Source organism: Tauraco erythrolophus, chromosome 6 (genome assembly GCF_009769465.1).
Source record: "Tauraco erythrolophus isolate bTauEry1 chromosome 6, bTauEry1.pri, whole genome shotgun sequence".
Lineage (NCBI taxonomy): Eukaryota > Metazoa > Chordata > Aves > Musophagiformes > Musophagidae > Tauraco > Tauraco erythrolophus.
The window spans coordinates 43454520-43482473 of record NC_141470.1 but is presented as its reverse complement, the minus strand read 5'-3'; the positions used below and the strand labels follow the sequence as shown (position 1 = coordinate 43482473).

General features: G+C 37.1%; 1 protein-coding gene across 5 annotated transcripts in view; it reads right to left on the bottom strand.

The window, feature by feature from the left end:
• Window positions 1–27954, bottom strand: part of NPAS3 (neuronal PAS domain protein 3) — a 634054-nt gene that overhangs the window by 428993 nt on the left and 177107 nt on the right. For 3 of the 5 annotated variants that reach the window (XM_086613176.1, XM_086613178.1, XM_086613177.1), the window contains exon 2: window positions 9591–9835. In XM_086613176.1, coding sequence (XP_086469302.1) covers window positions 9591–9835 — 245 coding nt within the window. Of the gene's footprint in view, window positions 1–9427; window positions 9479–9590; window positions 9836–27954 lie in introns of all 5 variants that reach the window. The other 2 variants (XM_086613173.1, XM_086613175.1) reach the window with 1 other exon arrangement.

Sequence of the window (27954 nt, the reverse complement as noted above, 5' to 3'; positions counted from 1 at the left end):
TTATCTGTTGGTTAATCTTTTTCTTCAGCTCTTCATACAGCTGTATTTATTATCTCCGCAACAGACTCAACAAGGTCTAAAAGAAGCAGTCATTCAACTGGAGATATATGGCAGAAGTTCAGATGACCCAGAAAAACAATAAACTACATTAATAGAAGAAAAAAAGGCTAAGCTCTATTGAATTTAGCAGGACTTTGAGCATGTCCTTACATTCTCTGCTCAGCTGAGAAGACTAAGGTATGATAGCTATATCAAAACCGTTAAATCTAACCACAAGATCCAATTCCTCAGCCGCTTTCATTTGCAAAACGGAGTGCTGCAATATTAAGCTTTACTGAGGCTCTGTCCAAAACACTCTTCATAGCAAAGACACTTTTCCTCTGTTCAGAAAAGGACAAATAAAAAGACAAACACAAGTTCTATCAGATATTGCAATCTACAGATAGCAACAGCCTTTTTCCATTTTACATACAAAAAAAACTACAGCAGCGATTACTTTTTGTCTGTTTCTGATTACTAAAAGCAAAAAGCAGAACAAGCGTTTTTGGCAAACAGGATTTATTGCACATCTGTAATTGGCTAACCTCATCATGTGCATTATTTTAAAAACTTATGTAGACGGCACATATAAATTAAGATATTCATGCTTCTAAAAAAGACTACCTGGAGCTAACCCATGCAACACAAAACATGAATGTAAAAATCATATGGCAACATTTTATTAAGAGCTTTGGTAAAGCGGACTGTTGTGGCACTGACTTTTACATAGAAATTTCTACTGGATGAAAATCCGTATCATTATTTAATGACAAGAAATTCACATGGTTTTAATTTGAAAGTTTTCCCTGATTCATTTTGTCATCATCGCCAAGGTTGGAGACAATGCAACTGTCAATACTGTTCTCTTCCTGTCATATTTACCTCTGCAAGTCTGAAGCCCATGCTCTTGCCAAAATCCACTCAGCCAATACTGTCAATGTTCTCAATTACGAATTACAATAACAACAGCCACCATCTTTTACCTGGAATGAGGAAAGTATGTCCTCAACTCAGGAGTGAATTTCAAATGACAGAGTGAGGATTACTGTGAGCAGAAAGACATGCACCTTGTAGGAAGAAGGAATTAAGTAAAAAGTTAAAAACTTTTTTGTGATTCTTTTAAACATTAATATTCTTCACCAGGTTGTTTTCATTACCAAGACTGCATTGAGAATGCAAACACGTAGAGAAAAATGCAGGACTACAAAAAGGAGAGAGTCAACACTGGAAGCTGAATGCAAGAGGAAGACATTATGCATATTCGGTGTTCCAGCTAAGGACTCAAAAAAAAAAAAAAAAAAAGAATGGCTAAGAAAAATAAACTGTATTAAAAGAACATAATGAAAATGCAAAAATTACCAAGTCAGTGCAAGAGCACAAGAGGAGAAAAAGGAAGATGAACTGCAGTGTAATGGAATGGAAATACAGTAGTGGCTAGGAGTGAGAGAAAAGATATTAATGTCATCTGTTCTATTTCCTTGCTCTTAAAAACACTAACTGTTTGGTTGTTTTCCTATTTAATTGTTAAGCTGTAAGGTGGAGTTCTAGCAATAAACAACTCTTCCAGAGACTGACATCTGATTGACAACATTTTAGAAAGAGCATTAATTTGTTACTGGCAGTAAATGTTTTGTGTCTCCACAGAAGTGATGGATAGAACTTTTTACGATACAAATAAAGCACCATGAGAAACTAAATCATTCTATCATTTCTGCTAGCAGAGCTGGAAGGATTAGGTAGGTTCTTTTTGTGCCTTTGTTCATGCAAAAAAGGAGAGCTGAACATGAAATGCTTTTCCTCTCATTCTTGTTCTGCATCACAAGAAAAACAAAACCTTTCAAAGTCTTGTAACAAAACTACCAAGCAACAACCAGTAGGCTAGAGGTTAGGACAGCAAACATTAAAGCAACAACACCACCAACACCATTTCATTATACTGAAATAAATAAATTTAGGAGGTTTGATTTACTAAATTGCACAGATCATTGTCTATGATCCAAACATCATTGTAATATGCAAATTTTAAAATCAGCACTTATGCCATGTTTACTCCCAGTTCATTGATGATCATGCCCAGAGTGGTTTCTGCAGAAAACCACAGAAATTCTTTCTTAATAATACCTTTCACTTCGATCTGTTTTCTGAGATCAATCAGTTATACAGTTAACATGTTTAGCTTGGTTTTGCCAATATAATGTTCTTTCAGTATTTTAAAACCATAATTCTTATGTGTTAGTAAGTCAAATGCCTTATGAATACTTCAGTATACAACACATGTCCTAGTTAATTAGACTTCTAATTTCAGATAATGAAGCTGGGTTTGTTTTATAAGAATTACTTTCCATTTATCCATGTATGAGAAAAAAAAATATACAATCTTATTTTTATCCTTTAGTGGAGGAATTTTCTCAACATTTTGCCTACAACTGCTTTGAGGTTAAGACAGCTCAGTACTGCAAACTTCACATCACCAAAGCTGCAAAGAATGGATGACGCTGAAAATTGTATCGGGCTGATATCAGAGGTAACCCAATCGGTGAGTAAAGAGCATGTAAAAGACAATTTATTCAACAGTTCTGGAATCTCTGAGAAACATTGCAAGCTGGGATTCAGGATGATGACACCCAAAAGTTTCACAGTCCCTTGCTCGTACTACGGCAGGTAACCTATGAGAAGCAACACAGAACTGTGGCAACACCAGCGGATATTACTGAAACGTCTGAGGTTTCCCCGCTCTATTGGGAAGATCTGCTCTTTTTGGCACGTCTAAGAACTATACTCTTTTGTTTTTCAAGTACTTTTAAAGTTTGATTCAGACACTAAAGAAAGATTTCTTGTTTCCCCAGCAAAAAAGATAGAAATAACATTCACTATGTATCAGTATGACTCAAACACAGAGCAGGCAGTTCTTGGGGCCTCACACTTGAGACTCCAGCATTTGGATTCCAGCAACAGAAGGCTTTTGCATGAGAAACTCGAGGGAGAAACAAGGAGGAATGAACAAGACAAGACCCACAACAACCTATAATAATCCCTTTTTGATCAAGAAGATATGATATAGAATCATACAATCATCCAGGTTGGAAAAGACCTTTAAGATCATTGAGTCCAACTGTAAACCTAAACCTAACACTGCCAAGTCCACCAAACTATGAACTCTGACAGCAGAATTCTCCTCCTCAAGCGTTTGTATTGTTGACTATGATTGCCTATGCTCCCTGAACACTGTTCTTAACAGCAACCTGAACTATAAAGATCTGTAGAAGATTCTGTACAGGCAAGGACTTCAAGAAACCTGTATCAAGATCTCTGGCCTCTGCTGCATCAGTAGAATTTTTACTATACCTTACTGCTAATGAGCCTATACTGTTGCCTGAATTCTTCCCATTTCTAATACACATTAATTCAATTTTTCTTTCATTTTTCTAATCCTGCTAGATTTTTTTCTTAATGTCTCTGCCTCTCTGTCAACTTTCTGCACCTCAGACATTCCAGTTTTCTTAATTGCTATATATTTCCCTTTTATTCCGAAAGTTTTACATAAATACACATGCATTTTTCAAATTATTGATTTCACTTTCATTCTGAAAAAGGATGCATCTCTATAATTTTTAGCTGTATAAAAACCCATAATTTCATAATTTTTTATTTAAGAGTTGTACTCAACTTCTATTCTAATTTTTCCATTTTTTTTTTTTTCCCTTCACAATCAATTTCACATGTAAGTTTCCCCATTAGGCAATTAGTCCCTCAAAAGCCCTGAATATATTGGTTGGCACCCTCCTCCATTTGCAGAGATTGAAAGCAATCAGGTCATGATCACTTGTCACTAGGCAACAACCAACTCTGAGTCCAGTATTCAATTCATCTTATCTATCACAATGAGATTCAAACAGAGCTACCTCATTTTGAGTTTCGTATCTTTCATACTAGAAAACCATCAATAATTCTCACAAAGAACACTGATGTTTTACCACTGACTGTAATTTTCAGCATTCGTTTCCTACATTCAAACAACACCTAATGCTCTTTTTCTTTAGCCTATGTAAGAGGTCGATGACTAAGCAACCTACTCCAAAGGCTGCACTGTCCCTATGGCCACATAAACAAGTTTACAATGGACAGACATTGTGTTTACAATCAGTGTTTGATACTGGTACACAGAGCACTTTATAGCGGCCTACACAGAAAGAGGAATCAGATTCTCGTAAGAATAAGAAAAACACCCGCAAGACAGGGAAAAATAAATTACAAGGCTATCAGGAATTCCCCAGTACAAGAGCAGAAGTTCCACATGAAGCAGGATGATCGAATTTGGAGACCCTTTTTATAATAAGTGATACCACCAATTCATCTGCACTATGCTGTTTTCATCTGATTAATCTTTTCATGTCTAGCAGTGAAAAACAATGTCTCATGCCACAAACACTAAGAAAGAAAGGAATTCTTATTTCTTTGCCCCCTGTAGATGGCTTCCCTGAAATAGAATTGTGTCGTGGTTCAGAAGACAAGGCTGGTCTTAGTGGAAGGCTTGTGTGGTTTGGCAGTGAAAGGACTGTACTATCTTGCATTTTCTGCTCAGAAGACAACACTCAGTTTAAAATATAAAAGGCTAACAACAGGTAATGTTATTCAAAGGGTTTCACAATAAGATCATTCAGAAGAGAACCATTTATTTATCTCTTAAAAATGTGTACATATGCAGCACAAAAATTACTAGAAAAAGATTTTTAATTAATTAGAGGAATATCACTTAATATTTGGGATAACAATTACTACACTTTCCAATATGATTGTTGCTTATTTTCTTTCCCAGAGAACTGAAAGTGCTGGACTTCTTTCCTCAACCCCAACTTCCATAGTATGATAAGACATCAAGGTGATTTTCAACATATATTTACATATTTGTTTATGTTGAGAATGGATCCTTGGCAAAACATGCCAGTTCAAAGGAAACAAGCATAATTTTTTTAAAAGCATAACTTTTCTTCTTGTGACTATCAAAACTTTTTTATTTCATTACCAATGCAGAATTGAAGTAACATTGAATACTTAATCGCAAGCAACATGCCAGAGTCATATTTAGTTACACTAGACAAGAACAATATGGACAAGAAAAATTTCAGTTCACCACAAACACTTTTGGCAGGATCTGATTTCTTTTCATACAGATATGTATTAATTCCAGAAAGTAAATGTGTTGAACTACCTAATTTCAGAATATATAAGCTAAAAGTAGAAATGGCTAAACTAAAGGTGACGTTCTTCATGCAACCTATCAGTTGGCATGATAAACCAACTTATAACTTGAAATTGTGATAAACCCACAATTACTTTTTTCATTCAAAGAAAAGACATGCCCAAAGTTGTCTTACATACTCTAGGTTCCATATATCATGTCATTCAGCAGAAAATTAGACTCATGGTCTTTTACAAACACTTGTATCTACAAAGACAGAAACAAATACCTCACTTTAGCTAAAAAAAGAATTAAAATCTAATAACTATTTTGATGTCATCATGGCAAATTTCAAGGACAAGGGTTTGTAAAATTAGGCACAGACTACTGGGTTTAATTGCTGCTTCAAAAGAAACAGAAATGGCAAATCCTGGGAACTCTGTTCAAGACAAAGAGTCATGAACCTTCTTGTTATAGTCATGGTGGTCTCGAGTCAGTACCAGTGTCCCTAAGATTGCTCAAAAAGGAAATGTATGGCATGACTTTACATCAGCCAAACACATTCAACACACCAGAGAGCATCACAGTGCCTCAGATTCCTCCTTTCCCTTCTTCTCTTCACTTGAAAAAAAAGAAAGAAAATATGTTTTGGTAAAAACACTCATGACATAGTAGAAAAGAACATAAAATGCTGCATGATCTTTGAACACTTGCAGCAGCAGTTTGTGCCAAAAATATAAAGATATTTGGACTCAATCATTTGAAGACAACAATATTCTAAAATATGAAGGTTTTCACGAGAGTTTGATGTTGGAAAAGGACTACAGGGCCTGGCACAGGTCAAGCAATCAGAAGACACAAGAAGACTTCAAGTGTCATGCCACATAAAGCACCACTCACTGGCTGAACGCACAGTATATACTATAGCAATACTTCCATTCCCAGATTAGAACTTTCAGAAAACACCTTTGAGTGCAAAAAATTGATCGGCAGCTCATTTACTGTTCTCCTCAGAACATACCCTTTAAATACTGAGAGTCAAACAAAGACTTTTGGAGGGTTGGAAACAGAGGAGAATAGTACTGTTATTCATAACATCTTGTATATAGTATGCAAAGAATAACAATTTTATTCCTACTGACACTAAATAACTTTTTGATTATTTTCTGCCATATGAGAATCATGTCCTGGTCTTTAAGAACTGTAATCTTTAAACTCATCTGCTGCAAGCTGTGTGTGTATTTGTTTACAAAGACTAATACTTCCTACATACAGAAAACCTTAGACAATGTACCAAAAAAAATTGATTGAAGTCTGCTGTATTAGAAGATGGAAAATTTATCCATTTTTAGCAAATGTCAAATCATTGGCTATTGCTTTTAAGATTATTAAAAGAAATAATGGTTTCTAGATAGCCTCTAAATAAAAATTACTATGAATGGAGAAATGATTTACCAATAGTCACCACAATAAGATTTCTTTAAAGGTTACAATCATCAGTTATTTAGCTGAAACACTGCTGAGAATGCCTGGTCATTTCTTGAATAATGCATAATGCTCATTGTAGATTTGATCTGTATTACAACAATACAGATATTTCTAAAATAATGGAGAAAACTATCTGTTACTTTCCAATTGCTCAAGATATTTCCATGAAGTAATTGACTTTGAAAATATTATATGGAGTTACCTGAGTGTTCATTTGTAAGCACAACTTGTAGTGATCGCTACACAATAGACATAGGAAAACAAACTCATCAGCCTTTATAGACTTTTAAGAAAAGCTGTGATAAATACAGGGCAGAGTAAAGGACCTTCCTGAAACACTAAATTAGAATTATTAAATTGCTGTACAGTACTGGGGGACGAATTTAAAACTAAGCTTTGAAATTTAATTATTAACACAAGCAGACCAACACATCTGGGGGAAGGAAAACAAAAAAAAAACAAACACACGCAGCTGCCTATTCAGTGTAAGTACCTCTCATATAGTTTTCCAAATACCTTTAAGTCTATTCAGAAGATTGTTTGGGCATGCACAAAGTATAATGTCTAGTGTTTTATTTTAAGATTATCAACCATACTTCATGTGAAGCTACAAGCTATTTATGTGAGCTTGTTTATCCGTATGAACTTCTTCAAGGGCAGCAAAAAGCAACCTTAATAAATGAAAATGAATTTCTTTTGATGTAATTTCATGAATGTTTGATCAGAATGCGTTAACAGGTTTCTAGTTAAGGAGAACTGGTGAAGTAATAAAACATACCTGTACGATACAGTTAAACCTGCTTATGGGGAATTCTTATACCATGAAACACTGTTTCGTCAAGCATTATTTCGATATACTGACACAAAAAAATAGAATCCTAGTTAGCATTACGTTAAGTACTCAAACTGGCAGGGAGGGGAAGTAAAAATCCTTCCCCAGTGCCCCCACACCCCATATGCCTAGAGGAATGGGAACCATATCACCAGATGGGTGGAGGAACAGAATCATTATACGAGATAGGGTGAAAAGAAATTAAGTGTTTACTTAGCTTTTTGAAAGGGAGAAAGGTGTTCATCTAAGCCAGACTATTTATGCTGTTGCCTAAGAAAAAGGCTTCGTTCTCCCTTAAAATTCTTTGCTTCATTAAAATATTTGCACAAAAAAGAAGCTTCAGTATTCAGGTATATATTCTTCTTCCATAAAAGGATAATGAAAAATAGATCCCAAATACTCTGAAAACATACACAGAGATCTGCGGAGATCAGAGTTTCCATCATACAAGACAGCTTGCAGAAGAACTCTATGCCTGTTAGCTACAAGTTTTTTGGGACGAGTTATTTATTTTAACAGACAGATCACAGATCATACAACAGAGTCCACTTTACATCCACCTTAGAACACTGTTTAATTCTCTGAGAATAAAATCTCATCCTGAAAAAATGTGGAACATTTGCATATTATATCAGAAGCCTGATAAACCATGTTATACTCCTGTTCCGGATGATGTAATTATTACCTTTTTTTTTTCCCCTCCATGAAAATTATATATGATGTGGTAGATAATATGAATGAAATATATGAAATGACGCAAATATGCCCAGCTACTAAATCATCAGTTTGAAAGTCCTTTAGTTTTTGCCCTCCATGTCTATCTCCATCCATTCAAAATTATAATTTTCCTTAACTAATATTATTTCCTTTAAATGGAAGAGCAGGTAAAAGCCATCAATACCAGCAACCCTTCACAGGGAGTTGCGGGCTGATAAACAAGACTGTTTCTCTCTCCACCCCTAAAGGTGGCTTTTTCTTTTTCCTCATGGTATAAACACATCTGGTTTAGTGTAGATTAAGAGTCTAAGTTTCATAATGTCTGGGAAAAAAATGGAAGTGCTCAAATCTCATATGGCTCTTTCTAAAATATGCTTCTTCCAAAACACAAGATCAGTAGCTAAAATAAAACAGGGTAGTTTTCTGTGCTGTCAAAGCCTGGATAGCCATAGTTCCCAGGTTTTAGTAACTTTGAGTTCTGTTAATGCAACTTGCTCCCTAATTTAAAATCCTTATCAGACAGCAAGATCACACTCATCTACATAAGTATCAAGAGTGAAAAAAAAACCAAACCAAAAACACCAACAAAAACACCCCACAAACTTAGAAAAAAATATCCAGTTTACAGAAGTCATTGGAAATTTATGTATTTAGGACAAACATGCATACAGCCTCTAAAACAACTGATTCCTTTATTACCTGACTTTTGTGGCAGCTCATGTCTAAAACTGATTTTGCTGCCCAACTGCTTGTTTGAGCATGAAAAGAGAGTGTTTAATATCAAAAACAGTCTGTTTTGGATGAAATGTTGATAGAGGCCTACTGGCTTAGAAGTCAAAATAATTTCTATACATACTATAAGATGATAAATAAAATCATAGTCTCTAACCTTAAGATCTAAAAATTTGCATGTGGTGCTCTCAAACTTCAGAAATATGTGATTCTGCCTTCAAGATCTAGACAGAGAACTAAGAGATTGAGTCCTCTAACTAAGGAATAATGCCATGCTCCTCTCAAACGCATCCTTACATGAAATACTAAACCAAAGTAACACAATCATTGCTAAATAACTTTGAATAATTTAGTCTACGTCACTCAGAAGACTTACAGCTGTAACAGTTATATTAGCAGGTTTATTGTTAAATAAAAAATAAATAAGAGGTTCTTTTCACCTTCACATGGTGTCTTTCTCATGCAGACCTCAGATTTCCACATTTGTATCCCTTTAAAGGATTTGATATGCAGGGAAAGAAGAAAGGATGACGGTAAAAATTTCAAATTAAAGGTTACTAAAGGCTGCCATATTCCATAGCGTACGACATATTTACTCCATACCTTTTACTGATGTATTAGGTGGAGGTCCTTCCATTCTCAAGTTCCATGGAGGATCACCTTGATTAGCAAAGTCCCTCATTTTCAGATAGCTAATTGTAAGTCGGATGATGGATGCCTTGTCAAGCTGGCTGGTAATGGCTGCAGGGAGTGGCAACAACTTTGCCAACTCATAGAATTCAAAATTCTCCTTTCCCCGGCGAGAGCGAGCAGCATCTCGGGACTTTTCCTTCCTCAAAGCTTGTAAACTGAAAGAAAATAAACAAAGTAGATATTCATCAATATTAACGTTCTGTCACATTTAACCAATTTGCTTTTTCACTGCTGGTCTTCTATACAAATTACTACATTCTTAAAATGCTGTTGTGGATGGATGTACAGACTTCGGGATATATTTAATGGTACTCACAGAGTTTGAATAATTAATGATAATATTTGAGTTTCAGTGGTAGCCAGCACACTAAGTAGCTACTTCTAACTTATTTCAGACACTTTCTTCTTAGCCTCCCCTTCGTTTCTCTGCTGCCAGTCACAAGAAAGGATTCCCAAGAATGTTGTATATATGTGGGCTTTACCTGCACGGATGCAATTGTTTCTCCTGATTCATTGTAACTCAATTTTCTAAATTTGTGCCAAATTATGACTCTTGGAAAAAAAGAGGTTAAAAGCAGATGACCAAAGCGTGTGCCACCTCTGACAGCAGTTGCGGTGCAGCCAAGATGACCAAATGGACTGTACAGTAGCTTCTGAGCTGCAAAAGTTTAAGTTTGGTGTAATAACATAGACCTTCCCTGATTTCATGAAGCTGCTCTTTATGAGTTGTTCAGCTGTTCGTGTTGAGGGAATAGCAAACCTTTGTCAGAGGAACAAGCAAGCAGTTAATAGAGTTATGTGTTTCACGTTTCTGATTGTCATTCACGACCACGTATGTGTCAGACTGGCAACTCTTTGGTCAGTAAGGACTTTCTGCTTTACTCCGAGCAGGTAGAAATATGAAGGCATTCATTTACTCCTTTTGCATCAATGTATCACTTTCTACTACCCCTATACAACACCTAAAGTTAACTCAAATTTCACTCCTGGGCTATTTGTTTAATTGGTGTACGACTGCTGAATGCACATTGTGATGACAAGGGGTAACCTTCGGGGTCTTCTGATCATTCCCTGAAACTCAGAGGAAACTCAAGTTTCAACTGGTTTCAACATATAATAACACATCTTTGCAAGGGAGAAGAGTTTAATTTTTTGTTGTTGTGTGGTTTGGGGCAAAGAAATGTACAGTATGCTTCTCAAAAGATTAGGAGTCAAAGTATAGATAATACAAAGAACAGGTATTGCCTTTTTTTTTCTTTTATGAGAGGTTTTAAACTTTTTTAATTTCTTTTTGAGACAGAGTAGTGTTCAAATCAGAATATGGTAAGTGTGACCATACCTCTGGCTTGGTAGACAGAGGTTAGTGCTGATGCTGGGGTTGGTGTCTGTCAATCACTGTGTAAGGTGAGTAGAATCTGTTCTTGTCCCTCACAGAGACTCCATCTTTCCTTTACTTCATTTATATACTTATTAATTTGATGAAGTTACAGCCAAAATTCCATTAACTACTTATCAGTTTATAACAGAGCTAGAAAACATGCAGTATACAGAGGAATAGCAAATGCTTCTCTCAAGCTTCCACAACCTGTCCTGAAAACCTGGATTTTATCCACAAAAAAAAAAAAAAATCATAATGACCAGATCTACAAAAGCACTCTGGCATACAAAGTAGATCAGTAGAATCTAGGCACACAGATCTAGTAACATGATTCTGAGACCTGTATTTACCTATCTTTCTAATTTGGAAATTAAACTGCAGAGATTCTTTCACTTTAATATTCTTAACCACCTGTGTGTTTGTGGCTGTCTGTGCCCAAGGTACACCTCAGACTTGAAAGGGCAGATCAGCTGGGCCCTTAAAACACAAACAAAATCCCTCCATCACACTTCCCTGAGAATGCTTAACAAATTATATTCCCTACACAATTCTATACTAATCGCAATTATATTTAAAAAGACTGGCTAAGGAATAGAGATGGAGGGATATAAAGATATGAAAAGAAATGGCACGTCCTTACCCACAGGTGAAAATGTAATGTCCTATTGAATCTCACACTAAGGTGTATATATATACTTGTCTTTATGAACTATATATAGACTGCTAGAAGCTAGGTTTATAAGTTATATTCTAGAAGAAAAGTACCTGAAAATAAGATTTCACAAAGCTCATTGCAAATGCATTTCTGTTGAATTTCAAATTTTAAATATCTACCCTCATAGATGTATAAAATCCTTCAAAAAGGGTATTAAAAATAGCTGATAGAAGTATTTTATGTTTAGACAAAAACCCAAACGTCACAGCTCTGTGAGGTGTGAACTGTCCAATTAATTTCAGTGAGGTAAGATACCCCATACAAGTTAAATACCTACACCGGTAACATAAGTGAGAGGCAGGTAAGTGCCTCTGCCCAATTGCTTGCAAGTGAAGGTTCAATTTCATAGCACAAGGGATGGCATTTACTACTTGTCATCACATTTTTTTCTCCAGAAGCCAAGTCTGAGGACCTCTAGTCCCCAAATTAAGTTTGCAGGATTCAGAAGAGCTGAGATTCCAGATGTATTCTGGAAGTCTGCACTAAGAGGTTCACACCTTCTTTACAAAGCGCCTAATTACACCTCTGTAAAAGAAGGGGGCTTTTTGGAGATCCCTAGTAAAACAAGCCAGAAATATCACAGAGGTCAGCAACTTTTGAAATTAAAAAGTGCTAGAAATTTAATGGTTATAGAACATCCCTTAGCAACACCAAAGACTGAGTCCATAGTTTACAAGTTCTGTATAGGGTTCAGGAGATTGCTGAAACAGAACAATATATTGCAATATAAATCTATACAATGCTTTACTGGTTCACTAAAAGTTTGCAATGGAAGTCGGTTAAGCTGAAAAGTGAAGCTACCTGTGTAACTAAGCAGCATCCTTTGAAAGCCACCTATACACATGCAAATTTGTACAACTAAAAAGTGCCAAAGTACAAGCGATGGGGAGCTGATATAATAGACGTACAAAATAAACTCCTGAGAAACAGTATTATCAATAAGACGATTTCTCTCCCAGCCATTTAGTACGTTGTCATTTGCGAAAGCTTCACCAAGTGACTCAAGTCAAGGAGTTTGTTACTTGTCGCACTCTCTTCTTGGCATCAGTGTATTAAGCCAGATTTAGAAACAGTGCCTGTCAAAAAGGGCACGCAAGTCCTACTTTCTACTCTACATAATTCCACTAGAGAACTACACTTGTAGCATTTGGCGCTGTAGTTATGCTGATACAATAAGCCCTTAATTTGGGAGCAGTGATTTCCTCAGCAGGATGCAGGAATTCATTAGATATAACCTAAATATCACTCTTTAATTAATATCACTATTAATCCTGTCCCGCACCTGTGATTCTGATAGCCAACATCAGCTTCATCATCAGATGCTCTTAACAGAGGAAATCACTGATAATGCCAAAGGGATGCTAGAAAAGAGGGGTGTGAAGCTCGCAGCAGAAGGCAGTGGTGCTGACACAAGAGCAAAGCTTATTTGGATTTTGTCATACAACACTGGGATTGGTTCTTGGTAACATAAATGAACCTGCTAGAGTATCAGGCTATAAAAACTTAGAAATACCCACAGCTGTCATTATACAACTTCACGCGTTCCCTTAAGAACATACTTCTCAAAGACTTTCCATATACAGAATCCACTAAAGAAGACAAAGATGTTTCCAGCTCCTGATAATTCTGAGATACTGTAACATATAAACAGGATATTTAATGGTTAGAAAGCTAATGCTATTTTAGAGAGTAGGTTTCTAAAATATATATTATTTTCCCTTTTAGGGCCTTTCCAGATGAACTGATAATAAAGGATATCTGGCTTTTACAGATGAAGGAGTACAATAAATACTATCATATAATTTTAAAATGGTGTACACAACATTTCTGAAGTAAATTTTCTATTGAAGACACAGCAGATGCAGAAGACATGAAAATATGGTGTTACATAAAAGTTTTATTGGTACTCATAACTCACTTATGATTTCATTGTGCTTGTGGTCATTCTAAACTTAACCTGCTTCATATTTTATTTTGCATCATTTTATGTATTTTATATTCATAAGCATATACATGCATCCATATTTGTGTGCACACCCACAACCTCCACATGTCTAGCAGATTATCATCTGTCACTTTAAAGATGGGACAATCACAGCTCCTAATTTTTGCAGCATATAATGGCAATCAAACATGTTACAGCATATCAACAGATGCACTGACCTATATTATCAAGGATTTTTTAGCATATCAATAATACCTCGCTTCTGTGTCTCAGTTTGGGCGGTAAAAATCAGTGAAATAATTCAATTCTGTGAGTTTGCATTTTGAATGAAAACAAGGGAATGGTTGTGGTAACAAATTAAGATTTCTATCTGCAATTTCAAAATACAGCTTGAAGGAGATACATATCGCAGATTTGCCCAGTCTTAGAAAGGCAGCTCCACTTACATTTCACCCTTAAACCTGACGCAGGCAGGACGCCCCAGGTAGGGCTTCTCAGAGATGTCGGTCTCCCCCTGCTCAGCCCTACACAACAGAATCAGTGGGAGTTTATGGTGCTTCCACTGTACTTATAAATAGAGATTGGATTGGGGGCAATGGCCATAAAACAAGATTTGAGGGACAGACGGGCTGCTGAGATCCAGATGCAATGGCTCCAGCCAACAGACAGCTTGTCTGCAATGTGCCGTCATAGTTTTTGCTCATTTTCATCAACTATAAGCAAAGAAGTATGGCAAACTCTCACAGAGGATGCGCAGTATTTTTGATAATTCTGCTGAAATCCTCCCCGATTTCAGGAGGCGCTTTAACAAGTGCAACAGCATACCAGAATAGAGCACCTTTCCTTGTGGTACTAAACAACATCTTACGTGTTAATTCAGCTGTTATCGACCACTAGTGAATTTCTTAAGCCTCTAACAACAATACGAATTGCTGGCAGCAAAATCAGGTATAGTACACCAATAATACTTAACAATATCTAATAATGTTTACAACAAGCTTTATAGAGAATGAAGCAATCTGTGGGGGTGTGTGTATTTTTATATTAGTCTAGCCTTTTAAATTCAAGGATCAAAAGGTCCTCTACAAACATTATCCAACTCTCCAAAGGCCGCAGTCAGATAGACATTACATCCATTTCACAGAAAAGAAATCAGATATATAGAAAGGATGTGCAACACTAGAGCACACAATGAGTCTGTGACCAAAAAAATGGACTGGAGCTAAACGATCCAACACCATATTACATCAAACCCCTGAAAGAGACATCCAGTTGTGTACATCCTTCTGTGTACATCCTTTTCCAACATAAAGAATAAAATAATGCTTACTTGCCACAAGGAAATACACAAGGAAATAAATTTATGCTGCTCCTGAGTTCATAAGTGTGCATTTTTTTAATTCTATATGAGAAACACTACAAATATCCTCGTATCTTGTTCTTACCGTGCTCTATGTTAATAATATGACATATTATGGTCATACATTGGACATTTTTAAATTTAGATCAACTCTAGATCCCTCTCTCTTTTTTAATAATTTATTAGTATAATTTCTGTATTTTTATCAATGCAACATAATAGATGAATATGACAATTTAACTAATATGAATGTTTGTATATTCTGATCTACTACAAGAATAATCTATTATCTGTTCCCTCGCTTAGCCATGTTCTTGAGGAGAATGCTTTCTGAGGCGTCAAGCTGACCAGTGCAAACAGTGAGGTCAGTTAAGCCCTTTTATAATAACAAATACACAGAAAAGCTGACTTTTAATGACTGGGCAACTCATTTAGATAATGTCCACTCCACTTATAGATGGCCACCCATAGGCCATCTTCTGGCCTATGAAAATGTGTTTTCATTTCTCTGATCTCACCGGACAATTATACTCAATTAGAGGTTCAATGAATGGAATAGCATCAATATCAAAATGACCTAATTATTTGGAATATTTATTATTTTGCTTCTGTGTGATTCTTCTTACACCTAAAGTTTTTTTTAAGGTTTTCATTAATAATGACATCTTAAAACCAGTGTTCAAGCAGATATATATCGCTGAACAGCAGTATACATTTTCAGACTGAAAAAAAAAAGTTAAACTGGGGCAAAGGTGGAGAAAGCAAAGCAGAGAAACCTGTACTACATAAATGCACATACTGCAGTTGAAAAGTCCAGTCTAGCAAATGAAGCATCACTACTGGTGGTGGCAGGAGCCTCTTATTGTCAAGGTTTTTTGTTATTGTTCTGTTATTCTAAAGGTTATGCTCTAGAGATCTCACAAACATGCATGAAACAGGATATTTTTTTCAGTATAGTAGATTCAAGTGAGTATTAAAGAATGAAGAATTAAAGAAGAGAGCTAGCATTCCTGTAAATGTGAATTAACAGAAAAAGTCCTCTCCAACTTCCTAAGACAAACTCAATTAGTTCTGAAAAATTGATACTGAAAGTATGTTAATATGTTTACCTCTAATTTCTACACAGCATTTTTCTATCTTTTAGGATTTTTTTTCTTTTGATACATCTTTTTGACTTGATGTTTTCTCCCTTTCTTTGCTTTTCTTTTTTTTTTCCTGCTGTCTTATTCATAGACTTCCTTTTCACACAGATTGTTTCTGAACTGAGAGTACAAGAACTTCAAGACAGTTACACTGCTTAAAAGAGAAGAGTACTTTTGTGAGGGTAAAACCTCCAAAAAAGAGGAAAGGAGAAGAATCAAAAGCCACATTAAATTTTACCTTCTTCTTTCTTTTTTAAGTACATCTGAGAAGTCAGACGGCAGATTTTTATGGATTTTTCTACTTGTTTGCTTAGGAGATCCGAACACTGCTCAGTCTCACTATTTATCAATTAATCTAGCATACAGCCTCAAAGGAAAAAGGTCGACCTGTATTAAAAATTCATCCATCAAAAATTCATCAAAGACTTCAGCATTTTAACTCGTGAACCTTTGAACACCTGCATACTTGTCAGATCTGTGGTCACAGTTAACTGGAATCTATAGTTACTACAGTATCTATACTTGCTTTGACATGAGCTGCATGAGGAGACTTTCAGGTGAAAGTGCAGTACATAATCTAGTGAGCCACACTGCTTCCTCAAACTCTTCTTTTTATCAGACAAGGGATATCTGACATGTGACTAAGTTCAAAGTCAGTCAAATTAGACTCTTTCAATGAACAAACACTTTTCAGGGGCGTTCATTTTTTCCACACTATAAATATCATCATTCTTATGGGGCAAAAATTTGCCAAAAATGTAAATGAAACCATTATCTGATGTTATCATCAACTGCACAGTCCACAAAGTGAAGACATTTAATGCTGTCCAAGAAAAAAAAAATGGTTTCAGAAGACTTTCTTTAATGTGTGAAGAAAGCTGTATAGTATATGCTCGAAGTTAAAGCTGGAACCTTCAAGTTCAAGGTAAAAACTCTGCTGCTTAACTAATGCACTGCTCATAGCTGTCATCATTAATTTATGTTAGCCTCTGTAAACATCAAGAGTATAATAGGCCAATTTCACAACTAAATATAGATGCACATTTTGCCCTTATATAAATGGCAGATTGCTGCTGTAGATCATCACTGCAGCAACACGTCAGTAAAGATGCACTGTTTGATGGTCTGATGCTCACACAATATATAAAACCAGTTGTAATGGTTGTTTGGAAGCAAAGTGTAACATAGCAGCAAAATTTCATTTGTTCCACAAACTCAGGATATATTAAGCTTGGCTGACAAAGACTGTTTGATGTGCTAAATCAGTTTGACCTTCATTTTTGCTTTATATTTCTCATTTAACACATGAAATGACCGTTATTTTTTCACTATATAGGAAAATACCATAGAACTGGTTTCTATTAAAAAGCCTCTTTTCCTTGTAGATCACAAAAATACATTTTGCCAAACGTGCTTTAACAATTAATGCAAAAATAATGTGCAACTTATGTAAAAAAAACCAAACACCTATATTAACCTAACCTTTTATAATATCAGTGAGACTTGAGGTTGTTTTTTTAGGAGTTGTTATTTGACAAAAGAGGTTTCTTTAATTTTCTTTTCAATATGTAAACGCAGTTCAAATAAATACTTTTTTTTTTTTTCAGGAAAAGGTTTGTGTACGCTTGAACTAATCATTAAATTAAATGTTTTATCGCCAATAAGCACCTTTGTTGCAACGTTTAAATAACAGGATAACAGGATTTACTTCCAAAGTGAGTCATTAGAACATAATAATAGGAACCTGGCAGGTTTTTAAGGATTACAAACTCACCATCCTACACAATCTTTTAAAACTAACGTATGCTTTGATACAGCAACAATTAAGTGAGCTGCGATAGGTACACGGGTTCAAACCCAAACTCTACAACCAGAACACTCGTGTTTTGATCTTTTTTTCTTCCTATGTTGAACTAAGCAATTGCCAGTCTCATGATAATAGAGAAACTACAGTTTTATCAAGCAATTTTGCAGCACCCAATAAACAGCACTTTACCTTGGAGCAACTTGTACATTTCACACCTTAAATTTCTATTTACCAAATCAGCTAATCACTTCACAATTGAACTTCTCAGAACAAAAAATTATCAATTAAAGCGGTTGAAACTCCTGCAAATTATCATTTAGGAATGAAGTAATTGCTTTCATCAGGACAGAAAAGCCCGCCAGAACAGAAATGTCACTTCAGATTAGTGTTCTCACTCCTGAAGCTATGGATGACACAGCTGATATAAGACTAAATGCCAAGACCAATCAATTGCTTTTGTGGCTCTGTTCTGAGCTGCTGTAAAAGGGGCCATTTTCTAGGATCTACTCTTCATTATAGTAAATGCTATCTCCTTGGTAACATAATTCCATTTCTCATAAATTCCGTCTCAGAGCGTTGTCCTAACAATGGATGTTTGTGGAAAAGAATGCTGTTGGTTTAATGCAAAGAAATTAAGTGTGAACGGCTGTCAAAGTACTATAGTTTGCTTGTTCTTAAACATAAATTGAAGTCTTTACATTAAAACCAGAATACTTTGGCGGAAATGAATGTTCTGAACAAGTGTGATATATTGCATTTGGAAGTGGTGTGTTTCTGATTGAGAGTTTAGACTTTTTGGTATACCTATGTTCTGTCTATAGTGGGCACACTCATCCCTAGCAGAGATTTGTCAGTTTAAGAGAGAGTAGATAAACACTCCACTTATTTCACAGCAGTGCAGTTAGGAAATGTGAAACTGCGGAAGAAAACATGGCCTCATTATCATATGACATGCTATTTGTTAGCAGACTCATCTGTGTATAAAAGCCTTCTTTGAACAGAGCCCTTACTGGAAATATCTGTATTTCAATTTGTATTGTTCAGCTTCCTAAAATACTAAGAATCTGAGTTATGGTCTCCAATTAAAAGGATATCTGAGAAGCTAATTTGGTGGAACAGCAGCAATTTCCTGCACTGCTCTCCTCATGACTGAAGTTTAGAAACAAATTCAAGATTACAGATTTTCATTCAAAACAGGATGAAAAGTATTGCTCCCTCAATGAGCATAAGCAATTCCAATTAACAATAACAAGAGTTATGTGACAGGAGAATATATTACCAAATATGTAAAGAAGTAATTTATTCAGCATTGAGATGAAAAGTGCAATTTCACTATGGTATTTCTGTGTGTAACCAAAGAAACAGCACAGGTACGCTGTTGCCAGATTGTGACTAGAGCCCTGAATGCTGGCAATCTCACAAATACATGAAAAAACGCATCCATTCTGCAATGTGGGGAGAATAACAGGACAAAACAGACAGACAGTCACTGCTCGCCACATCTACCTGCTTGAAGCAAACATACTTTAAATTGCAAAGCCAGACAGCTTTAGTTCAGGTTCTCCAAACACGTTGTCTCGTATACCATATTAAATATGCTATATAGCATATCACAGATTAAATATGAGCTTTACATTTGGGGTAAGCAGCAGTTGCTACATAAACAAATCACTCTGAAATGAACAAACAGAAACCAAATTTCTGATTTTATTCTTTTTGTGAGTACTGCACTTAAGAAAGAACACTTCAAAATTAGAGGTTTTTGATCTGATTCTGAATTAACATTTTAAAGAATGAGTAAACAGCTCCTATTTTGCTCACCTATGTCAGAGGTATCACAGCAATTTTTGCTGGAACGTTTATATCAGCTGTGGCAATTATTTTCCATAACATTATTTTACCAGTGGTAGCTCTGGCATAAACAGCTGCACAGGTAAAATAAATTTATTTTTTTTTTTTAATAAAAGTCATGTTGTGTGAGGTAGTTTATCTGTACCATGAAGTTTTACTGCTGCGGAAAGGCCTAAAAGCACAATGTTGCATTCAGACATCCTGTGTTTGCTCTTTACAGATGACCTAAATAGGGATTTTGTTAGAGTTGGCTGTGCTCTCTGTAACTATCCGCTCCAATTTAATTCCCCAAGCCAGGAAAAAAAAAAAGGCAAGAATTTCAACCTCTCTCTTCCACTCTTGCAACATAAATAATCTCTGGGTGGTGTGTTCTCAATTACTATATGCTAAGACCTGTTCTGAAGAAAATAACATGTTTCATCTCCCTACCCGCTCTTACAATTATCACCCTCATGATCTCATAATTCTCTCCTTTCCCTCTAAAAGTTACGCCTATACTGATGGGTCTATGCTGAACATAGGCAAGTTGTAGTTTCAAACCCTGCCAAATGGGAGTCTTGACAAGGCTTTTTTCTGAAGAAGCATTGAAGGGATATATGATACACTGGCACTGCAATCCAAAGGAGCTACTGCAGTTTACAGAGATACAACTGAGCCACCTTAAAACTGACAAGAGTATAACTTCAGCAGGACAGACAATGAGCTACATGACCAACGTCATCCCTGAGCCCTGCATGGTTTTTGCTGCCTGCGATAAAAACTGTATTTATAGAGGTCACTCTGTCATTGATACTTAAGCTACCTAGTTTAAAAATACCTCCAGGACATCAAAAAAAAAAAAAAAAAGCAGCAACTAGTCTGGGCTCTGGCATAGATACATCTATTGAATACTCAAAATCAAGCAGTGCATGCAATTTTTTTTTTTTTTTTTTTTTTCAGTCTTCAGAAGACCCTGTTACCTGTGCAGATCTCCAGAAGCTTACTGATGCATTTACTGAAGCTCACTTTTCCAGAAGCACAAGCTCCTCTCTCCAAGGTGCAGTGTTAGCTGTTGAACCATTGCCTCAGTGAAGTATGAGAAAGCCTTTCACTTTTAGCCCCCTGGCTTGAATTCAAAGTAGTTTGTTGTAAATTAATTTCAGTAGAGCACAAGACAGCAAAGTTTTCACAAGCAGGTGTCTCTTTCATGTGTATCACCAGTGAAATAACTTTTACTACTGCTTGCATATTCCATGACAGGCTATGATCTCCACTGAGTTTCCTTGCAGAGGGACTATATTGACTTTCTATTTAACCCTCTGGGACAAGTGGCAACTCTAACTGTCACGTAAACACCGGTGAAGGGCAGAAGAAACTGGGTGGGGGGAAAGTCTGGCCAGAAAACAGTAATTCATCAAACAGAAAGAATGTGCAATTTTTAGGCCGCCTTTTTTTTTTCATCTAAAGTAATGGCTTAGATACCACTGGTAGTGTTACAGCAGTCTTAAGTTTTAAGAAAAAAAAAAAACAGACAAGTGCATCAGTTTGGACAAAGAACAATGACTTAACAAAAAAAACCAACAGAAACACCCAAACAAACCCAAAACAATACACAAACCTCTATCAATTTTCCATAAATCAGTAGTAACATGTATTTTCAAAGGCTGGCTTTCTACCTCCTACCTGTTTCTTGGTGGAATTAGGCTTTACTTACATGTCCTTACTTCCTAATAAACATGAAGGTACTCAACAGGTAGGAAGTCAAGAAAGGGCACTAAGAGACCTGCATGGTTAAATGGGGAACTATTGGGCAAACTCAAGAGGAAAAAGAGAGTGTACAGATCATGGAAGGAGGGGCAGGCCACTTGGGAGGAATATAGGTCTGCTGTCAGAGGATGTAGGGAGGCAACTAGGAAAGCTAAGACCTCCTTGGAATTAAACCTTGCAAGAAAGGTCAAGGAGAAGAGAAAGGGCTTCTTCAAATACATTGCAGATAAAACTAACACTAGAGGCAATGTAGGCCCACTGGTGAATGAGGAGGGTGCCCTGGTGACAGAGGATAAGAAGAAGGCAGAGTTACTGAATGCCTTCTTTGCCTCAGTCTATACTGCTGGAGGCTACCCTGATGAGCCCTGGAACCCTGAGGCTCCTGAGGAAGTCAGGATAGAGGAGGAGTCTACCCTGGTTGATGAGGACTTGGTTAGGGACCAGTTAAGCAACCTGACCATCCATAAGTCAATGGGTCCTGATGGGATGCACCCGCAGGTGCTGAGGGTGCTGGCGGATGTCATTGCCAGGCCACTCGCCATCATCTTTGCTAAATTGTGGGGAATGGGAGAGGTGCCTGAGGACTGGAGGAAAGCAAAAGTCACTCCAGTCTTCAAAAAGGGCAAGAAGGAAGACCCAGGTAACTATAGACCGGTCAGCCTCACCTCTATCCCTGGAAAGATAATGGAACAACTTATCCTTGGTGCTGTCTCTAGGCATATCACGGATAAGAGGGTCATTAGGGGCAGTCAACATGGCTTCACTAAGGGCAAGTCATGCTTGACAAACCTGATAGCCTTTTATGAGGACATCACCCAGTGGGTGGATAATGGTAGAGCAGTGGATGTGGTCTATCTTGACTTCAGTAAAGCATTTGACACAGCCTCCCACAGCATCCTCACAGCTAAACTGAGGAAGTGTTGTCTGTATGATGGGATAGTGAGGTGGATTGTGAACTGGCTGAAGGATAGAAGCCAGAGAGTCATGGTCAATGGGACAGAGTCCAGTTGGAGGCCTGTATCCAGTGGAGTCCCTCAAGGGTTGATACTGGGACCAGTATTGTTCAACATATTCATGAATGACTTGGATGAGGGAATAGAGTGCATGGTCAGCAAGTTTGTTGATGACACTAAACTGGGAGGAGTGGCTGACACACCTGAAGGCTGTGCTGCCATTCAGAGAGACCTAGACAGGCTGGAGAGTTGGGCAGGGAGAAATTTAATGAAATACAACAAGGGCAGGGGTGAAGTCTTGCATTTGGGTAAGAACAACACCATGTACCAGTACAAGTTGGGGACTGAACTGTTGGGGAGCAGCACAGGGGAAAGGGACCTGGGGGTCCTGATGGACAGCAGGATGACCATGAGCCAGCAATGTGGCCTGGTGGCCAAGAAGGCCAATGGCATCCTGGGGTGTATTAGAAGGGGTGTGGTTAGTAGGTCGACACAGATTCTCCTCCCCCTCTACTCTCTGCCCTGGTGAGGCCGCATCTGGAATATTGTGTCCAGTTCTGGGTCCCTCAGTTCAAGAAGGACAAGGAACTGCTTGAGAGAGTCCAACGCAGGGCCACAAAGATGATTAAAGGTGTGGAGCATCTCCCTTATGAGGAAAGGCTGAGGGAGCTGAGTTTCTTTAGCTTGGAGAAGAGGAGACTGAGGGGGGACCTCATTAATATTTATAAATAAGTAAAGGGTGACTGTCATGAGGATGGAGCCAGGCTCTTCTCACTGGCATCCAATGATAGGACAAGGGGAAATGGATATAAGCTGGAACATAGGAGGTTCCGCTTAAACATGAGGAAGAACTTCTTCCCAGTAAGGGTGAAAGAACACTAGAACAGGCTGCCCAGAGAGGTTGTGGAGTCTCCTTCTCTGGAGATGTTCAAAACCCGCCTGGGCACATTCTTGTGCGATCTGATCTAGGTGGTCCTGCTCCAGCAGGAGGACTGGACTAGATGATCCTTTGAGGTCCCTTCCAATCCCTAACATTCTGTGATGAAAGACTTGCCAAATACTGCTCTTACAATTAGTTTAGTAACAGGGAACCCTTCCCCAAACTTTAAGCAGAAGGTGAAGGTAACTATATGTATGCATTTCCACCAGCACACAATGAGCATTTTAGTTTACAGGTTAGTAAAAAAAGCTTCATGAAGCAACATGTTACTGTGCACAGTGCTCCACAAGTCTCTCCTCAGCTCTAATGACAATCTTTCAGTTTAGTTGTAAAAGATAAAAAAAACACCCACAAAAGTGCATCTTGTAGATTCAAACTAAATAATGTTCATGCCCTTCAAATAACCTCTTCAGATAGTATGAAATACATTAATGATCCCCAGAAACCTAAGAAACCCACAAAAAAATCCATAGTCTCTTTTCTTCCATTCTACCTTCCATTCGGTTCATAATAAATGAATAAATACAAGAATACCTACATAAGGGTTAAGGTGGTGAGTCCTCAAAGGAATCAATTTTATATTTAACATTTAAAAAAAAAAACCCCACAACCCACTGTCTGCATCATCATGTTTCAGTGCATTATAGTAGTATTGCATAAGAGTAACAGGTTGATGGAAATTCTTTCCGCTTTCAGTCTGTTACAACCTTCTTTAAGAAATAACCTTTCAGTTTACATTTTTCATGCTGGTTCTCAGCTGGTCCTCAAAATGAAATTTTATATGCAGATAGATAAAAATTCATCGAACCATTTTTTAGTTATATAACTGTGTAGATTTTAAGTGCATAACACAAAGACTTACAGGTCATATGAAAAAGACATGATATTGTTATATTCTCAGCAGTTTTGATACAGCGGGATATAAATGAAACCCGCATTGACAGCAGAAGGAAGAGCTTTCTCCTTGTTCTGTTTACTGGTCACACACATTATTGGGCTCATGTGTTTCCTATAATCCCAAGAACAGTCTACTGTCAGGTTATGCACTTACCACTGTGTGAGGCAGTTCATGGTCTGGGCTAATTGCTGGGCTGAAGATATGTCCCTAGGTATCTTAGTTTTCAGGCACTTGTAGCAGACCCAAGATCTAATTTCTAAACAAGGTTTTCAGATATGGTATAGCCAAAACCAATTCTCTTCAGAAACCAGTTTAATTAGTCAGAGTAGATCTGATGCTACAAGCATTTTATGACTGAAGCAGTGATATGCCAAAACCTTTCTTTAAAACACACGCACCATCAATTACAATCCTAAAAATGTAAAAAGCAACTTAGTCAAAAGCCTCAAAGCTTTAACAGTTGAGACATAAGTAATGCTTACCTTCTTCAGTAATGTTCAACTATGAGCAAGACTAGCAATACCCTAAATCCATCAGACTGTGTGTATCAAAGTAATTAGAATTATCAGTGCTCTGAAATACTGCCCAATGGCCGCCCAGGCTACACCTCCACCAAGGAGTAAAGCTCCTTGTAAAACACATCCTCAGAAAGGGCCAACCAGCCACAGAGCCTGAGAAACATGAGCAACAGCAAATCACAAAATAAAGTGATATCTAGAGGTAAGGGCCTCTTCCAAAAAGCTCCTTGCTTCCAATGGCCTCTTTATTACTCAGAAGGTAAAGCACCTCCCTGCACAATCGCACAAGCCTAGATCAGAGAGGAATATTATGATTATCTAGGAACTATCTTCATCATCAGGCAGGCCATATAACATTACCCAGTAATTCTGGTTTCTTTTGCAAAAGTATCAATCCTAATCTGGAAACTCCAAGAAGAATTTCTATTGCTTAGCAGCTGCAATGTTTAAATTAGCCTCACCATTAACATTTTTTGTTTTATTTCCAGTTTCAACTTTGCTGAACTCAGCTTTCAGTCACTGAATCTTGCGATTCTTTTGTCCTCTAAACAAAAGAAACTCCAAATATCTGCTAACTTCTTCCTGTCTGGGTAATTACGGGCCATGATCAAGTCACCCTTTTAACCTTCCATTTGACAAGACGCTTGATTGACTAAAACTCAGTCACTGTATGTTTTCCAATCTTCATTTTAGCAGTCTTTTCTTTTAAACATAAAAACAAGTAAAAGATTTCAACATTGAACCCAGCAGTAATCATCAGTAGGTAACATCATTTTCCATATTTAAACTGATATATTTGAATATTATTTTAGTCCATATCTAAAACAGCATCATAGTGGGCTATAGTTCTCTGCTATTCATAAGAAAACTTAAGTCTTTTAATTTGGGGTTCAGAGAAGAAAGAGACACTGAGATATAACTATGAACTGCAACATTAGTTGTGTGTTTCTTTCTCTGTGTTACTCCTGACCAGTGATGACATTTATGTTTCAGATCTGATAAGTTCCATAGGCTATAAAGCATGTAAAATGAGAGCAAAACATTAATTCATTAATGCCAGAAACCAACATCTTTTTTCCCAGGCATGCAGAATTATCTCAGTCTAATCTGGACTGATTCTCTGCAATCATTTCCTCATTTTATTTCTGAGGGGTAAAGTAATCACTTGGTCTGAAAGCAACCAGGCAAGAGTTTCTTCTATACCACCTCAAAATTGTGGGGGTAAAATGGCAGAAGCAAGGTAAATGACAAAACTCAGAAACAGACATGTTCTGTAAAAGTTTCGTAATTTCCCTCAGCACAAGATAATGCATTTTTTGCTTATCCAGATTTAAATTTTTTTCTGTTTTCCACATGAACCAGAATTCCTCAAAGAAAGGCTCCCGTGTTTCCCAGCATAAACCACTTGGATTGACCAGATTGTCATCTGTTCAGAACAGGTCCATCAATCATAATAATTAAAAAAAATTAAAAAAAAAAAATATAAAAGAGAAGATAACTTTATTCTCTCCCTATTCAGCCACAGCAAGATGCTTTAAAATTATTCAGTTCTTAAACTCATCTGATTTGGACCAGCATTTCTCCTCCTAGCCTTTTGGCCATCTTCCCTAGTGCCCTCACTAGGTGCTCTACTACTACTGCTATAGCACTGTGAGGCTGACCTGTGAAGGTGAACAGGGATGGAGAGTATTTAAGAGCACCAGTGTGAATCACTGAGGGCAAACCAGCAAATTTGTCACAGATGAGCTGGTGGCAGAATATTAGTATTCCTCCAAGGCTGACGAAAACCTTTCGGATTGCTGTTAGCCACCAAACCAACACTGTTACTCAACATGGACAGTACTCCCAGGCCTCAAAAACATCGGTAGTGGTGTTGTTCACATTCATTTCAAGTCACTGCCCAAGTATTACATTTATACCCAGACACATACACTAAGTGAGCCTCTGTCATAAAATATTCCTATGGCCATGGTTTTAGTAATGAATTCTTGAGATAATGGCTAAAAGCCATTATTCACATAGAAGTTCAAAACATACAGAACAATTCAGGCGGGATTTTCAAAACCATACAGTGCTGGCATAATCCTGCTCCTAGTGAAAAGATGCCCTGGAAGTCATGTTTGAAAATGCCACCTTACTCTAAAATCTGTCATCACCGGGATGACCTCACGCAGGTAAACCAGAATACTTTGGAGTCAAGAGGAGATAAAACCAATATACATCCATAAACACTGCATGTTAATCTTGGACCTTACCTGTTCATAGACCTACAAGCTCACCAGAAGAGGAAAGACGTGCAGCAACTGCCAGACTGCTGGTAATAGCTACTGAGTGATGCTTAAAACTAGCAATTGTATTAGGTTTGTAGGTGGAGGTTTAGCTACAGAAAAGAAAGAGGAAAAGAAGGAACCATCACAAAGAGCTATTATACCTGACGGGCTTTACACAAGACAGATGAAATGTGAGCTTCAGTATTCAAAATAGAAAGGATACAATCATATGTCTGGTTAACTTACAGGAAATAGTTCCAGAGACAATTTTATACTAACTACAGTGATTTGAGCAATTTTTAAAAATAATACCAGCCAATTTCTCTCCATTATACTCTGCTGGCAGAAAATAAAACATTTTTCTTTGAAATGATTGCCTCTGGTTTTGTTAAATCATGCAGCCTGTCAACATGTGGTCACCAGTTTTACATGATCTTTCTGCCTCTCTGGAAAAGAATGAATTTGCAGCCTGATCCCTGATATAAATACGTAATCTGGCATCAGTTAAAGTTGTTGCTATTACTGCAAAAAAGATAGGTAAGCAACTGTAATATTGCAATACGAAAAAACATCTAAGTCAAAATTATACGTTTTGAATTCAAATATGACAGGGTTTCTGTTTTTCTTAAATGCTAGTCCTAGCAACTCCTGTCACTGAAGAATTAAGGACAGTAAAAAAAAACAAACAACCCTATAAGCAGACTCTAATTCTGTCACCAGATGTGCCTGCCCAACTCCATTGATTTCAAAG